Raw genomic sequence first — 17,742 nt, 5'->3', positions numbered from 1 at the left:
TATGCAGATACATTTACTATTTTTGATTAGTAGCATATAGCTTTAACATATTATTTTTAAACGTACAGAAATAAAATAGTAACAAACCAAGAACACTGCAACGTTACATTACAACTTTCAAACAAGTCTATTCATATGAAAGGCTAAATTTATTTCACAGTTTGCTTGTAAGAGAGTTAACAACCAAAATAAAGTTGGAATATTGTTACCTGGACAATCTGGAGAATTTTAGGAATTAGAGTAGCCAATTACAAAGCTCTTTAAATATACATTATTTACACAAAAAGTAGTTACGAAATTGGTAATCAGCACAAAATGTTAGCGGCAGTTGGCTATCACTGTTCAAAGATCAACAAGGTAGGTCTAGACAAAGTTATGTCCTTAAAGGTCAAATAATGGTCTAAAATAGTTTATGTTAAAAATCAGGGTCATGAAAAGACAATTCAGCCCACACTGATTTCACCTCCCTAAATTTTAGTTCAGGGACTATTTGAACCAATTTTTTTTTTTTTCTGTAAGAAAAGGAAGTTTGATAGCACCTTGAATTGATATCCCATTAAAATTACTTAAATTACTCACAATTTCATTCAGGTTGTAAGTCAATCTGATGTTTAGCAAAGTAATCTTTCAAAAGGTGCACTGATGGAAACAAATGAAGGTCAAGGATACTATGTATAGAGAGGTAGACAGTGCTACTACTCAAGCATCGCTCTTGGAATAATTTAGCAAAATTGTTAACTACGGCACTTCTGGATTTCTGAAAAATTTTAGTCTCTGGCTTGCTTTGGAGCATAATTTCAAATTAACTTTTCATTACTTTGCAAACTTAACTTTAATTTGTATCATTTTTACTTCTGTTTAAAAAGAGTGAGGATGGGAGTTTTACAGCTTGTTTTGGAAGAACACACGCAGTTTCAGTGATTAGTGACTGTCTTGTGTTTAAAGAATCCATATTTTACCATAAAAATCAATGTGAAAATAAGTGGGAAGTCTTACTGACATTAATATATTTAACAGCATAATAAGGGGGACTCACTTGAGATATACTGTGTATCTTGCTAGCTGGTGCCTTTCCAAAAAAACCATTAGCATTTAGATAAATGGAGTCACAAATTAATAAAAATTATCACATTAAAAATATATTTATTCACTAGGTAATAAACATACTAATTCTACTACAGTTCAAAGCAAATAAGAATTTAAACATTTTTTCTTTAAATCACCTCGGAAATGTATTAATTTTATACAACATAATCTTTTTTTAGTAAAAGTAAACTAAAATAGGTAATTTATGTAGCTTATATTCTTAAAATAAAACATATTTTAATGAACATACACTTTCTCATTTCATTTTGCTTGGATGTAGGATATAGTGTTTCAAAATGAAAATAAACACACATAGTAAAAACCAAAACCAAAACAAGTATGCAAAAACATTTTATTTATAATAGATCAACATTTTTGACATGAAAGGTAGCCACTTTCAATTTCTCAGGAATGCCTAGAATCCAACAGTTTCCGTAAAGACTAGTTACTTAACAATTATTTCACTGTAGGTAAAAGAAATAATTTCAGAATAAACTTTTTAAATGGCTTTGCCTATGGCAACTTATTTTATAAGCTTTAATATGTGGTAAGCTAGCTTTCCCAGGAAGTGAATATAATCCACCTATGTTCCAAGTGTATTAAACCAGTTTATACAACAAACATGACAATCACCCATTTGTATCAGCTGTGCTCAAAAGAGAATTCTCTTTACCAAAATATGCATTTTTCAAAAAGGCCTCACATTAACCCCTTAAACCAACCACCTCCCTTCTATGTCCAGGACCACTCTTTTCTACTTCAAGTTGCGTTACTTTAAAGACAACTGTCAAATTCCAGTGGAACGGTACACTGACTTAAGACTCTATGTAATATATATCAAACACAAGAATAGTCACTGACTTTAAGGGACAAGGTGATGACTAACCAGTAATAATTTAGCCAATGTCATTTTTAGTTTAGAGGGAAAAAAGCAGCCCCCAAATGTCCTGAACTTTTCTGTACTTCTCTGTAACACACAGAATGAAAAGATAATCTCTGAAATTAAAATCATTAGAAAACATCTTAATAAAATGTTTTATGTAAATAGGTATTAAATATTAGATTCAAACCATTATTTTCTTCTGTATTTCGGTTTGGGAAAAAATGTCACAATTATTAGGTCTTCTTACTTAAATTTAGTTTTGAGAATTTAAATCTACTACACACCAGTATGTAAAATTCACCTTGGTTAACCACTCCCCATGCTTCTGTGTTGGGTTTCCTCAGGTAAGTCCATTATATGCATGTAAGTGATGGGGAGGTTTAAATAGCACTTAAAGAATATTCATGAGAGTGCTGAAATATTGAAAGTTTCATTATTATCTACTTACTGTAGGATTTGCAATTCAAATTCATTGCAGTATTATAAACACTGTGTGAATGGAATGCACACAATTCCTACAGACACACAAACTGAAGTCCAAAAGGCACAGAGTAATGCTGGTGGCTCTTTCTAGTCAGTTAAGAAACAATAAAAAGTCTGCATTATTCTTTCATAATTTAAATACTTAAGTAATCTCCACTTTTATTACTTTATAACAATGACTGCAAATTTACATTATTTTAAGTACCACTGTAATAGCTTAGTGTATCATACAGATATTTGCTAATATCCCATCCAAAAATTAAAAAAAAACCATATATATATATATATATATATATATATATATATATATATATATATATATATATATAAAATTATTCTGAAAGACAAGAACATAGAGGAGGGACTTGGTACAGACTATCAACTCAATTTTTTATCACCACAGTTGTAACTCCAAAATTAACAGATATACAGCAATAATCAAAAGCAGTGCAAATATCTTTGGAGGTTAAGATAAAATTATAATGCAAGAACATAAAAAAGAAATTAAAAAAGGCAAGTACTTCAAGTACAAGGAACCAGTCTGCTTGAGGTCCATTTAGTGTTTACTGGGGGCTTCCTTCCTGCTTTTACTTCTTTCTCTGAAACACATTGGCCAGCATGGCACCTGATGTTGTCAACTGGCCCATTTTGTTCAAAAACTTGGTCTTTGTATCTTCACTCACTAAGCTTGCAGCAATTGACATTGAGCTAGGAAAGAAATTTTGAAATTCGTGTAAAGCAATTAAAAAACTAAAATATCTATTTTTTCATTTCTTTAGTAGTATAACATTAATAAATGCATTCTGAACTGGTATCACAAAAGGGAAACTAGTATTTATGGAGTAGAGTTTTTTGGTACCATAATAGGTTAGCAGCTTTCATGTTCATTGTTTTTTTAAAGGAAGCAGTGTGGTATAGTGATTAGGAGAAAGTGTGGAATGAGACTGAATCTCGGTTCTGTCATTTACCAGCTGTATGACTTTGGGCAAGTTATTTAGTCTCTGTTTCCTCATCTATAAAATGGAGATAATTCTAGTACCTACCTCACAGGGCTATTTAGGATTATACGAGTGTAAAGTGCTTATTAGCAGTGCCAGGCACGTAATACCATGCTCTAACTGTTAGTTATTCTTCTTATTATCAGCATTACTTCATTTAATTCTTACAGCAACCCTGGGAGATAGATATTATCCCTATTTTCACAGATGAGTAAAGGAAATCTCAGTGAGGTCTTTAACAATCCTAGGACACATTACTTTTTTTGGGGGGCAGGGTTGGGGAGAAAAAACATGTCCTCAATTGCCAATTGCACTAGTTTTGATGGACAGTGTTAAATCTTTTCCTTTCTTTTTGACCAACCTTCTGTGTAGGAAGTAAGCACAATTTAAATGACTACTAAACACAGCTGGTTTATCATATTACTGAACAGAGTATTGATAAAGGACAATTTTTCAGTGATCCAACAATTGTGCTGTAATGGATTCAGGAATCCAGCTTATTGGCCTTGTGGCTTTGGCCAAGATGCTTTAAATCACTGTGATTCAGTTTCCTCCTCTGTAAAATTTTGTAACTGTTACTGCAAAATATCTTGAGGACTAAGTAAGAGAATATGTTTGAACATGTCAAAGACAATGAGTGGCGAGCGAGGTACAGGAGCTCAACAGATGTCTGTTAAATCTACACGTGAAGTATGTGCTGCTACCTAAGACCTCTGGTTCTATGTGGTCTTTAAAGGTGTGTGCTGAGTTACTCAGTTAAATACCCGACCACGATGCCCATCCTGAAAGTCTCTTCTTCCCATTGCTCTCCTGCCAGTACATCAACCTGGTCTGACCCTACGTGCTCTGAATACCCCTCTCTTGCTGCTTTTCCTCTTCCCACAAAGTAATCCTCCATAAGGCTCAGCATTTGGCTCTAGTTCTTCAATTAAAAAACTTACTCATTCTATAAGTTTTAAGTAACATCTCCATAGGATGACTCAAAAATATTTATTGAATCACAACATTTTTCCTGAGGGCCAGTCCCACATTACCACTGTTTGCTACATAAAGCCAATGTCTCAAGTTTTTTTTCATACCCTAACTTTAGAAATAACTCCCCACTTTTATTTCTGAGTACAAGTCTTTCACCTCCTTAGGCAGCTTTATTCCTAGGTATGTCATGCTTTTTGTTGTGATGGTAAATGGGAGTGTTTCCTTAATTTCTTTCTGATTTTTCATTGTTGGTGTATAGGAATGCCAGAGATTTCTGTGCATTAATTTTGTATCCTGCAAATTTACCAAATTCATTGATTAGTTCTAGTAGTTTTCTGGTGGCATCTTTAGGATTTTCTATGTATAGTATCATGTCATCTGCAAACAATGACAGTTTTACTTCTTTTCCAATCTGTATTCCTTTTATTTCTTTTTCTTCCCTGATTGCCGTGGCTAGAGTGAACATCCTTGTCTTGTTCCTGATCTTAGTGGAAATGCTTTCAGTTTTTCACCGTTGAGTATGAGGCTTGCTGTGGGTTTGTCACATATGGCCCTTATTATGTTGAGGTAGGTTCCCTCTATGCACATTTTCTGGAGAGTTTTTATCACTCACTTTTATTTCTTTACTTGCCAGTGGTTCTATCCTTTTCCTCTCTTCCCAACAGTGAATATAATGGCTCTCCATTTCAAACTATCATCAAATCTTGTGACTTTATTCTACAACATCTTCTCTATTGTTTACTTTTATTTCTAATGCCAATACTTTACAACTGAATTATTCCAAAAGTTTTAGATCTGGCCTCCTTGCATTAGTCAGATTCACCTCTTAAATAATCACTTCTTTATATCACACCCCTTCTCAAAATCTTCAGTGGTCACTTACTACCTACAAGATAAAATATGCATGGCATTCAAGAAACATAGCAATCTAATTCTTACGTGTGTGTGTGTGTGTGTGTGTGTGTGTGTGTGTGTTTAACCAACCATCACTACTTAACTTCTAGACCCCCTTGAGTCAGGTTTGCCTAGTCTAATTGTTCAAACCATTCTCAACTTAAATATTTCTTCTTTTATCTCGTGTCTAGCCATCTTTTAATTCCCAGCTCAAGCCCTATCTTTTCCATGATGACTTTCCTTAACATTCTAGGTTTATAGTACTGTTTTTTTTTTTGTAGGAAACAGTGTTAAGTAAAAGATAAGTATGATTTTAGTTTGTATCTACAAAAACAGGATACATGGCTCAGATAATACTTGAGATACCATGAAGTCTTTTTTAAAAAAATATTTATTTATTTGGTTGCACTGGGTCTCAGCTGCGGCAGGTGGGCTCCTTAGTTGAGGCTCGCCAGCTCTTTAGCTGTGGCATGCAAACTCCTAGTTGTGGCATGCGTGTGGGATCCAGTTCCCTGACCAGGAATCGAACCCGGGCCCCCTGCATTGGGAGAATGCTTCCCTGGGAGTGTGCGCCACCAGGGAAGTCCCCCATCAAGTGTTAATGATATTCTAAGAAGAGTGCAACAATGATGCTAAGGAGTCTGGAAACCATAAGAGATAAAAGTGAAAGGAATGAAGAATGTTTGGTTTGGAGAAGAGAAGATTTAGGAGACTTAAGATAACTCTCTGTGTTACTCATGAAAAATGAGATATATAATATATATCTGCACAGCTGTATATATCCATAGAGCTCTATTGATGCACATCACAATTACCTGGGGGAACTTTTTGAAATGTGGACACCTAGATGTAACCCCAGTGATTCTGATTTTTTCCATCTGGGGTAGAGGACCCACGTATGTATTTTACAAAGCTTTCTAGTGAAGAACCATTACATTATGGCTTTTTTTTTTTTTTTTCTGAAGAAAGAGTTTACATTTTTATCAGTTAGACAAAAGGGTCTGACTCTGACCCCTCCGCCAAATGATGAAAACCTGGTATAGAGAGTAGATGTTATAGGAAGGGAGACTTTAACTCAGGATGAGAAAGGAATATTTTAAAAACAGAGTTGTTAAAAATGAAATGGGCTGCCTTGTAAAGTAATGTCTTCTTACTGCAGGCTTTCAAGGGATTCTCAGATCTTTCCTTTGCAACTCATAGCCAACCAGCTGTCATTTCTTATTGATTCTGAATCTATAAAATCTCTTACTTCTGGCCTATCTTTAAAATTATTTATGTCCTAGAATAGTTCTCTCTCTCTCCACATCACTATATCTTGCAAATCAAAGATCACTATTCCTTCTCTTTGAAACCCCTATTTGATTTTTTGACACCACTCTGATTTGCCTCCTATTTCTCAGTTAAGCTTCTCGTAAATGCTGCACTTTCAAAAAAAAATTATTTATTTTATTTATTTATTTTTGGCTGCATTGGGTCTTCGTTGCTGCATGTGGGCTTTCTCTAGTTGTGGCAAGCAGGGGCTACTCTTCGTTGCGGTGCGCGGGCTTCTCCTTGCAGTGGCTTCTGTTGTTGTGGAGCATGGGCTCATGGGCTCTAGGTGTGCGGGCTTCAGTAGTTGTGGCTCTTGGGATCTAGAGCACAGGCTCAGTAGTTGTGGCGCACGGGCTTAGTTGCTCCCGGCATGTGGGATCTTCCCGGACCAGGGCTCGAACCCGTGTCCCCTGTATCGGCAGGTGGATTCTTAACCACTGCACCACCAGGGAAGTCCCTTAAACGCCGCATTTTAAATGTTGGTCTAATTCCAGGTCTGAGCTCCCTTTCCAAGTGATATCATCTATCCACCTCTAGTCCTTACCTAAGCCTTTAATTACCACCTATATCCTAATGGTTCCTAAATCTCAATAACTGCTTATAGTGTTTTTCTTCCTGTACCTCAAATTTTAAATATTCCTCTTCAGAACAGTTCCATTTGGTTGTACGGTGCCATCATTCAATCTGGGAATTCTTATTAGATTCTAGTTCTCTCTTACTCTAATCTGTTGCCATGTTAAACTGAGTTCACATTTGAATATATCTTGAGTCCATCTTATTCTCATACTCACTGTTATATATAGGCAGTAAAACATGGTGGTTAAGACCATGGTCTCAAGAACCACAATGCCTGGGTTTGAATTCTGGTTCCTCCACTTAGTAGCTAGGTGGCCTTTGAGCAAGTTACCTAACCTCTGCGTCATCTGTAAAATGGGAATAGTAATAGTATCTACTTCATAGGGTTATTATGATAAATTATTAGCAAATATATGAAAAATGCTGAGAATGGTGTCTGGTTCATGAATGTATCTTATTATTACCTGCCCATCCATGCCCATACCTGCCTTCATCATGGGTTACTACAGTAGCTTTCTGTTCCACCTGCTTCTCTGTTGCTTGTATTCACTAGAGCATGGCTTCCAAAGCAGTGGTTCTCAAAGTGTGGCTCCTGGACCCAGAGTATTAACATCACCTGGGAATTTGTTGCAATTCAAATTCTCAGGCTCCATCCCAGATCTTCTGAATCAAAAACTCTGGAGATGGCACCCAAAAATTTCCAGGTGATTCTGATGGACCCTAAGGCCTGAGAAGCAAAGTTACTAAGGGTTGGTAAACTAAGGGTCACAGGCCAAATCCAGTCTGCTGCCTGTTTTTGTAAATAAAGTTTTATTGGAATGCAGCCATAGCCATACATTTCCATATTGTCAATGGCTGCTTACTGCTACAATAGCAGAGTTCAATTGTGTACTTGTAACAGAGACCATATGAATCGCAAAGCTTAAAATATTTACTGTCTTTACAGAGAAAGTTTGTTGACTCCTGGCCACAGGATAAGTCCAAACCTCTCACGTAGCATACAAAGTTCTTTATTAATGGTGCCCGTCTACCTTTATAGACTTATCTCTATTGTTCTCCCGTACATACTCTGTGCTGTAGCTTTAATTACAGTTCCCAAATATGCTTTTCTGAACTTTTTTCCCTTTGCACAGTGCTGATATTTCTGCATGTAATCCCTTTTCTCTTTTCTTTTGCCTCCGGTTGGAGGGTGGATCAGTTCATTACTTTGGAAACTGGTACATACAGAGAAAGAATTGAACATTTATCTTGTCTTTACTATATAAATGGTATAACTTGGTAAAAATAGTACATATGGGGGACGGTTTTCTTTCTGAAGAATTCTAGCTCACAAATGAAGAAGGAATGATAGAGTAATACATTTTGTAATTGCTAATGAATTAACGGATCTGGCATTCATCATTAATAGACGTTAACATCACCAAAAAAAGAGAGAAGCAGACATTACCTGCCTCACGATGAAAACACACCTCCTCCTATGTAGAAGTCTTGGCAAATAAAAAACATGCCCCAAACCTGATTACATCTCTAGATCTAGATCCAACTAGTAAATTTATGGGAAATACAGAGGAACATTTTGAACCACACAAGGGAAATGCAATTAGCAAGATTTGGACTGTGGGAACCTCTATAGGACAAATGACTCAGTTCCTTCAACAAGTAAGTTGTATGGAGAAAAAAAGAGATACAAGGGGGAACCTCTGAATTAAAAGAGATTCAAGAAACATATTAACCACTTATAATATATGGAATGTTGGATCCTGACTCAAGGAAACAAACTGTAGGGAAAAAACGAACAACAAATCAATAATGACATTTATGAAACAATTAGAAATTTGAACAAAGGCCAGATAATAAATGATATTAAGGAGTTGTTATGGTGTGATGATACTGTGTTTATGTTTAAAAAATAGCACTTATCTTTTAGAGATGTACATCAGAATATGGGAGGGGAGAAGAGTTGGGTATAGATGAAATAAAATTGACTATGAGTTGATAATTGTTGAAGCTCAGTGATGAGTACATGGGAAATCATTATACCATGTTTATTTTTGTGTTAATTTGAAATTCTCTACAGTAAGAGTTAAAAAAAATAAATGATAATATAGAGGATTTGAATAACATTTACAATAGCCAGGACATGGAAGCAACCTAAGCGTCCATCGACAGATGAATGGATAAAGGAGATGTGGTACATATATACAATGGAGTATTATTCAGCCATAAAAAGGAACGAAATTGGGTCATTTGTAGAGATGTGGATGGATCTAGAGACTGTTCTACAGAGTGAAATAAGTCAGAAAGAAAAAACCAAATACCGTATATTAATGCATATATGTGGAATCTAGAAAAATGGTACAGATGAACCGGTTTGCAGGGCAGAAATTGAGACACAGAGTAGAGAACAAATGTATGGACACCAAGGGGGGAAAGCAGAGGCACGTGTGGGTGGTGGTGTGATGAATTGGGAGATTGGGATTGACATGTATACACTGATATGTATAAAATGGATGACTAATAAGGACCTGCTGTATAAAAAAATAAATTTTAAAAAAAGAGTTAAAAAATAAATGATAATATAGAGGATTTGAATAACATGGGAAAATATGATTATAAATGTGAGCTTTTTTTTTTTTATTAAAAAGGAAGGTGATATAACCAAAGCAATCTTAGAAAGTTACAAAGAGATTTCTTTCTTGTAAAATTCCTGCATGATAATTCATGAAATTTCATTTAGAATGTATTTCACATATAATTTTTCTCAGTTTTGGTCTAAAACCTTTTACACCTTAAACTAATAAGGCACCAAATAATTTTAATATTTAATATACAACAAATGAACAGAATTATTTGCTTTAATGTTAACTTTATGGATTTTGTGTTCAGAATAGAAACCTATCAAAGTATGTCTATTGTTTTATAACTTTCCATGGCTAAAATGATAGAAGAGCTCCCACCATTCTAGGAGACTAAAGCAAGAGTTCTGACTCATAGTAAAAGGCAAAAGACTCTGTGTGTGGGGGGGGGGTGGGGGGGTTGTGGGTGTGGAGGAGTGTGTTTCTGTGTATCTAGCCTGACAAGATGAAACACTTATTCCTGGTAGTCAGTTTTATAAAGGAAACACCATTGAGCTTTTCATGCCTAACAGAGTCCATTTAAGATCAACTGGTCAAGGTTACTTCAGAAAGAGTTAGAGACTATTTGTAAATTATTTCCTGTCCTGAAATGCCCAACTTTATTCTTTCACATCTATGTTCATATTTTAATTTCACTGAATCTTTGAATTCTAATTAGTTTGGTTAGAAGCATGGGACTAGAACATTCACAAGTTGACAATCCTTTATGCAGTGAATCAAGTTAAATCTTACAACTCCTCTCATAAATTTCTACAAACTACGTTCACCAGTGATTCCCAAATCCAGCTACCTATCAGAATCTGTTTGGAAGCTTGTATTTATTTTATTTTATTTTTATATTTTACTGAAGTATAATTGATATACGATCTTATATAAGTTACAGGTTTATAATATAATGATTCATAATTTTTAAAGGTTGTACTCCATTTATAGTTATTATAAAATATTGGCTATATTCCCTGTGTTGTACAATATATCCTTGTAGTTTATTTTATACATAATACTTTGTACCTCTTAATTCTCTACTCCTATATTGCCCCTCTCTCCTTCCCTCTCCCCACTGGTAACCACTAGTTTTTTCTCTATGTCTATGCGTCTATTTCTTTTTTGTTATATTCACTAGTTTGTTGTATTTTTTAGATTCTTCATATAAGTGATATCATACAGCATTTGTCTTTCTCTGACTTATTTTGTTTAGCATAATACCCTCCAAGTCCATCCATGTTGTTGTATATCGCAAAATTTCATTCTTTTTTATGGCTGAGTAGTATTCTACTGTATGTATGTATGTGTGTGTGTGTGTGTATGTGCATGTATATATATATATATACGCACACACACACACACACACACACACACACACACACACACACCACGTATTCTTTATCCATTCATCTGCTGATGGACACTTAGATTGCTTCCATACCTTGGCAATTATAAATAATGCTGGCTGCTATGAACATTGGGGTGCATATATCTTTTCAAATTAGTGTTTTTGTTGGAAGCTTTTAAATATACAGATCCCTAGGCTGACTCAGAATGTTGAGGTCACAGAGAATGAGATAGAGATCTGAATTTTATATTTCCCAGATGGTTTATGGATTAGCATTAGAGAAGCTGCTGTTTTAAAGGATTTTCTTGTCTTCCAAATTAATGACTACAAAATAACACAATATAAAACACTACACCCACCTGAAGAAAATTTATATAGAGAAATTAAGGTTAACTAAAGCCTTAAAAAAAGAATTAACGTCTTACCCTTGAGGCTCTTGGACGGTCTTGTTCTCTACTTTTTGTTCACATTCTTTTATCATGGAAGTTAAAATAACCTGATTTTAAAAAAATGACTTTAGAGAAATACTGTTAACATAGTAAAATGCTATGGTTTAAAGTTTTTAATTGAATTTTTAATATTCCCATAAGCTAATATGTTAACTAAAAATTGAAAATTTTGGCAGTTACTTAGTTAAAGGAATTCACATTGGATTGCTAGACTAGGTACCGAAATAGCTTTAAAAGATCTCAATCGTATAACTCAATAATTCACTTTGATTTTCACTAACCTTCCTTCTGAGTCTGATTCCATTCTCCCTTAGCTTTCCCCACTATCTAATGTTAAAAGTAAAATTTATATACATTTAAAAAATACACATACCATGGTCAGACATATTTTCCCAGTAAAAGCTGTTCTGTCCCTTGCTTTTTCCAGGTTGCTAAAAGCAAGATGCTCTATTTTAAAGTCTAGGGCAGAGACCAGATATAGGTCTGTGGTCACTAAAACTGGGGAGACAATGGGTGTCTAAGAGTTGCTATCACTCTTGCGGGGAGACTGAGTGAGTAATGGAAAGGGTGGAGGGATGGAAGCTACTGCCCCAAGTGCTGGCACCCACACCAGAAACCAAATTGCCCTCCTGAATTTTCTTGGCCCATATTTGTGCACGGAGGTCACTAGACAACAAACTTATTGTCACCCTCTACGTGCTAGGCATGTTTTTAGACACAGAGGATGCAGCAAATAGACAACATTCCCTCCTTGTGGAGAGCTTATGTTCCTTTGTTATAGACAACAAACACAAAAAATAAGTAAATCATATAGTATATTACAAAGTGATAAGGGCTTTGGAAAGAACACTGAGTGAGATAAGGGGTATAGAAGGCCAAAGTGAAGAATATTACAATTTACATGGAGGTGTTCTAAGCAGGTTTCATGGAGAGGATGATATTTAAGCAAGAACCTGAGGGACATGAGGAGTAAGTGTGTGAGACCCTGGTTAGAGGCTGAGCAAAGACTCCAGGTGGGAGTATGTCTATTGTATTCTAAGCCTGGAAGCCAGAGTGGTGGGTGCAGAGTGAGCAAGGGGGAATGCAGAAGGTGAGGCCCGGGAGGTAAGGAGGAAGGAGCTGGGTCCTCTAGTGCCTTGCAGATTATGGTAAAGACTTTTGATTTTGTAATGTTTTCCCGCTCTGTCATCTGACACATTACAGATTTAGTTTGTTTGGCTCTTTTCTTTTGCATCAGTGTTTTTTTGGGAGAGTTTTTGTACTTTCTCTTCCGCTCCCTGTATTGGCCGTTCCCTCCAGTATCCTTTTTCTTGTGTGTATATTTTCATCTCTGTCTTTGATGTCAGAGGCTTTTTTCAATGGTTGGTGATCTTGGGATATCCACTAAAGACTGAGGTACTAAAACATTGATTAGAATCTCTTCATGCATGAGTAAATTCACTTTAAGGTGACTCTGGCACAAACTTTCTGCCAATCTTTTTTTCCCTGCAAATATAATTCTGGCTGCCACCCCATTCCTGGAGCTAAGAAGGAGAAAGGTAATGAGGTTTCTAATGATTAACTATATCTTTGACTTAATTTCCCTTCTTTCATTATAGCACCTTATTCCTGCTCTCAGCTAGGCCTGATATCTCAAGTCTAGAAAGGAAAGCTCCAGTCTTCCACCAAGGTTCAAAAGGGAATCTGGGAGTCTGATCCTTTCAAAAACTTTTAACCACTCCCCCTATTTTCAGTCCCACCCTACACTAATGGAAGGTAGTGAAAATAAGGTTTCTTATTTGTTCTATTCTACAAGTAGTCTTCATTTTCGATGCAAAAATCCTGAACAGAATACTAGTAAACTGAATCTACCTTCATATAAAAGGAATTATATACCATAACCAAGTGGGATTTATTGCAGTAGTGCAAAGGTTGCTTTAACATGTAAAAATCCATTAATATAAAACATTGTAAGAGAATAAAAAACACAACCATGTAATCATCTCAACTGATGCAGAAAAAAACATTTGACAATATTCAACACCCTTTCATGATAATAATACTCAAGCAACTAGCAAAAAAAGTGAACTTCCTCAGGCTGATAAAGGGAATCTATAAAATATACAAAGCAAAAATTGAGAAAACTGAAAGGAGAAAGATGTAACTCACAATCATAATTTTAACATGTCTTTCAATAGCTGATAGAACAAGCAGATTACAAAAAACTAATACAAATATAAGAGAACTGACTCATAAAATTAACTACCTTTACCTTATGAAAAAAATCCATGGATCAATAAAAATATAATGGAAATGAGAATCTAATTTGAACTAAATGATAACAAAGCTACAATGCAGTAAAAGGGATGTGGCTAAAGGAGCGCTTAGAGCCTTAAATTTATGTATCGGAAAAGAAGAAAAGTTAACAAGTAAATAATCTAAGTCTCCTCCTTAAGGAGTTAGAAAAACAGAAAAAAAAATCAAATCTAAAGAAAGCAGAAGGAAATAAAGATGAAAATAGAAATCAATGACACTAACACATAGAGAAAAGTCAACACAGCCAAAAGTTCAATATTTGAAAAGGTTAATAAAATTGATAAACCCCTATCAAAAGTATTTTAAAAAGAAAGCAAGAAACAAATTGATATCAGAAGTAAAAGAGGGGTAGCAATATAATAGATCCTACAGTAAGGAAAAGGGAAAAAAATAAAAGTATTACACAAGAATCTATTATTTACAGGTGACTTTTCTACACTTGAAACTTATAAAAATTCCAGTGACATTTTGTTATTAGAATTAATAATAAAGTTTCTCAGGTTGGCCAGACATAAGTTCAACATACAAAAGTTATATTATTTCTAAACATCAGCAAGAAAGGGTTAAAAACCATATAATCCTAAAAAAGGTAGCATTATAACATTATAGATATAAAGTGACAGTTTTTTCAAACAAAGTTATAAAACTTTATTAAAAGACATTAAAGGAGATCTAAATAAACATAAGATATAGTATATTCTGGATAGGAAGACTCAAAATCATGAAGTTGATGTCTCTCCCAATTAATTTATAGAATCAACTCAATTTCAATCAGAATCTCAATGAGATCTTTCTTGGAGTCTCATAAAATAATCCTAAAATTTACATAAAAACGCTAAGGGTCATGAACAGTTCTAAAAAAGGACAGGGTGCTGGACTTGCCCTATTAGATTTTAGGACTTTTTAACAAGGCAACTGTAATGAAGACAGGGTATCAATGTTACAATAATTGAGAAAGAGACCAGTGGAAAAGAATGTTCCCTAATAACAGACACATGCATACAAGGAAACATCATCTATGATAGAGGTGGCACTGCCAATCAGTATAGACATGATGCACTGTTCAATAAACAATAATGGGACAACTGGTTATCCATATAGAAAAAAATGTAACTTAAGCACTACCTCACATCATATGTAAAAACTAATTTTAGATGGATTAAGAATTTTATTGTGAAAATACAACTTTAAACATTTTAAGAAGTATAGGAGATCATGTCATGGAACTGATCAATCAATCTATTAAAAAATTAAAAATCAGTGTTCAAATGGGCCAGAAATGTGAAAAAACATCAAAAATTGGAAAAAGATATTCATAAAACACAAAACTGACTGAATACTAATATTCCAATTATATAACAAACTTCAAGGAAATAATAGGAAAAAAGACAACCCAAAGTGGGAAAAATGGGCAAAAAGCCTAAAAAGGCTTTGACGTTAGTGAACATACAAATAATTCTCAAGTTTGACAATAATCAGGGAAATGCAAATGAAAACCATAATGATATACCACTTTATATCTACTGAATTTAAAAAGTCTAAGAATACCAAGTGTTGACAAAGATATGGATGAAAAAGCTACATACTCCTGCATGCTCCTATCAGGTCTGAAAAGTGTCCTTTCGGTGCAGCACTTTGATCAGTAGTGATCGTAGAGACAGAAGTTTTGTTGGATTACTGTGATGGTAATGAATACGACGTACCAACAGACAGTGTGAAAGTTGAGAGAGGGGGTGTAAACTGCTGGGAGGAAAAAGAGATATGAGGGAGGGATGAAGAGAAGATTTTGTTTTTGTTTTGATTTGTTTAGGAGAGAAGAGTCAAACACAATAATAGGTTAAAGAAAAGCTGCTAGAAAAACAGGCTGAAGATATAGAATAGGAAATAAATGACAAACAGGGTTTTGGAGAATACAGGAAGACAAATAGAATGAAAAGAGTTATGAGGAAATGGAGAGAGAAAATAGAAACTTTGCTTCTAAGAAAGTTAATGGTCAGAGATAATACTGTACAGCATTTTATAGATAAAAAGCATTTCACATACACTCTCTTACTAAATTCTAACTATATTCAGTGAAGGACAGTACGTTATTCCTACTTTAGAGAATTAAACAGAAGCTCAAAGATGTTGAAGGAGTGTCTTAAGATCTCATAGCTAGTAAATAAATCCATAAAATGATGCTGAACTAGACTTTAAAAAATTAGGCACAGCATATCATAATCACACCTCATATGGAGAGGAATCAAAGTCTATATAGGAGATATTAAAACACATGAACATGGCACTGATAATCACAGTGGCTTAATCATGATAGTAGCTTACCTCATGCTCTGGAGAAAGATGTTCCATGTCAATTCGTAAACATCTGAGACCAGGTAAGAAGTGATTAACCATTAAATCCTCTGAAATGACTTGAGATGAGGTAGTTAAGGAGATTAAAAAAAACCAAACTGATATGTCCAACAGAACAACAGAAGAATATAGAAGAAGCAGATCTCTTAAATGCTGCCTATGGCATGCTGATCACTTAGAGCAAACAGGCTTCTGTCAAGCACGATCTGTATTTGTTGAGTTAGTTACTTGTCAAGAGGCAACTGTGTTTATTCCCACAAATCTCCTTATGTCAGTGGCATTGATTATTGTAACAGCACATAATTTAATTACATGGTATGTAAACGTATGAAATAATAAGGGTGAAAATTAAATCATGAAATTTAACTGGATGTTTAAATGAGTATGAAAAGTAAAAAAATTAATGTTTCCATGCCAACTAAGTTGAAAGTTTCAGAAAAAATTGATAAAGGCCAGTTGCTTAAAACACTGTTGCTTGGATACATATAGCTGATTCACTTTGCTGAACAGCAGAAACTAACACAACACTGTAAAGCAATTATACTCCAATAAAGATGTTAAAAAAATTGCTGCTTAATTATATATATGACAACTATAAATATATACATATTTAAATATAAAGAAAAATATAAAAATCTAGAAAAATTCAGTACCCAGTATCAGAAATGTTTCTGGATTCTCTTTAAAGAAACTTAAGCTAAAATTCATAGACAATTATATTATGAATGTGGTTCACCTAAGAAAGCTGATGTTTAATTCTAATCAGCAGACACACAAAAGAAATGCCTCAGTCCTACATCAAAAGCTTGGTAAAAGAAATGACATTTATGTGTTTAAGTTAAAAGAAGTTCTCTTAGGTATATACCATTTTCCTGATTTCTTACTCTAACCATTCTATTAAACTGACCCACACTGATCCTCACTGAATTGGGCAAGAGAGCTTTTGCTGTAATAAGTTTTAGTACTACTTATATTTCCTAGCCATATGAGTTGTAGTTGATTATATGACATTGAAAGGAGTCAGGAAAGCAGATGCATTTCTCAAAGAATTCACCTTGTTTATTCACATCGCTTCTGACACATTCTCACCTATTACAGTTGTGAGCCGTCTAAAAATATTTCTTATTTAATATTATACCATATTAAAGTGAAAAATGCCAGTAAATGAGTTCCTTTATAAAGATGAGTTAGTCTTTCTGAAAAAAATAATAAATTATATTAAGTAAAAAAAAATCCATATAACTACTGCCTTAAAAATATAGTTATAAATAAACACTAGTTGTAAATAAAACTCCTATAATTGAATGACTTATAAATAGGCAGTTATAAAAATATAGACATCATTTGGTTGAACCAAATCCCTATAGATATACAAAGTTCTACAACCTAATGGCTATGTAGTTTTATTTTCTGGGTATAGGAAAAGTATCACCTAGATATATCTGTGAGTGACCTTTGGATTAGAGAAAGG

At 34.4% G+C, this 17,742-nt stretch overlaps 1 protein-coding gene across 14 annotated transcripts in view; it reads right to left on the bottom strand.

Moving 5' to 3' along the window:
- The window catches only part of RELCH (RAB11 binding and LisH domain, coiled-coil and HEAT repeat containing), a 130,583-nt gene that overhangs the window by 9,249 nt on the left and 103,592 nt on the right, over positions 1–17,742 (bottom strand). For 6 of the 14 annotated variants that reach the window (XR_016387651.1, XR_016387652.1, XR_016387654.1 and 3 more), the window contains exons 23-25: positions 16,242–16,330; positions 11,601–11,671; positions 2,974–3,160 (exon numbers count right to left, since the gene is read on the bottom strand). Coding sequence is in view for 7 of the 14 variants with exons in the window: in XM_022584331.3 (XP_022440039.1) it covers positions 3,040–3,160; positions 11,601–11,671; positions 16,242–16,330 (281 nt within the window). In the remaining 7 variants the exon portion in view is untranslated. The other 8 variants (XM_022584331.3, XM_022584330.3, XM_089895272.1 and 5 more) reach the window with 5 other exon arrangements.

The sequence above is a fragment of the Delphinapterus leucas genome, chromosome 14, assembly GCF_059928025.1.
Source record: "Delphinapterus leucas isolate spDelLeu-1000000601 "Yukka" chromosome 14, BTC_Dleu_Yukka2, whole genome shotgun sequence".
NCBI lineage: Eukaryota > Metazoa > Chordata > Mammalia > Artiodactyla > Monodontidae > Delphinapterus > Delphinapterus leucas.
The sequence above is the reverse complement of the archived record's forward strand: the minus strand, read 5'-3'. Positions and strand labels throughout refer to the sequence as shown.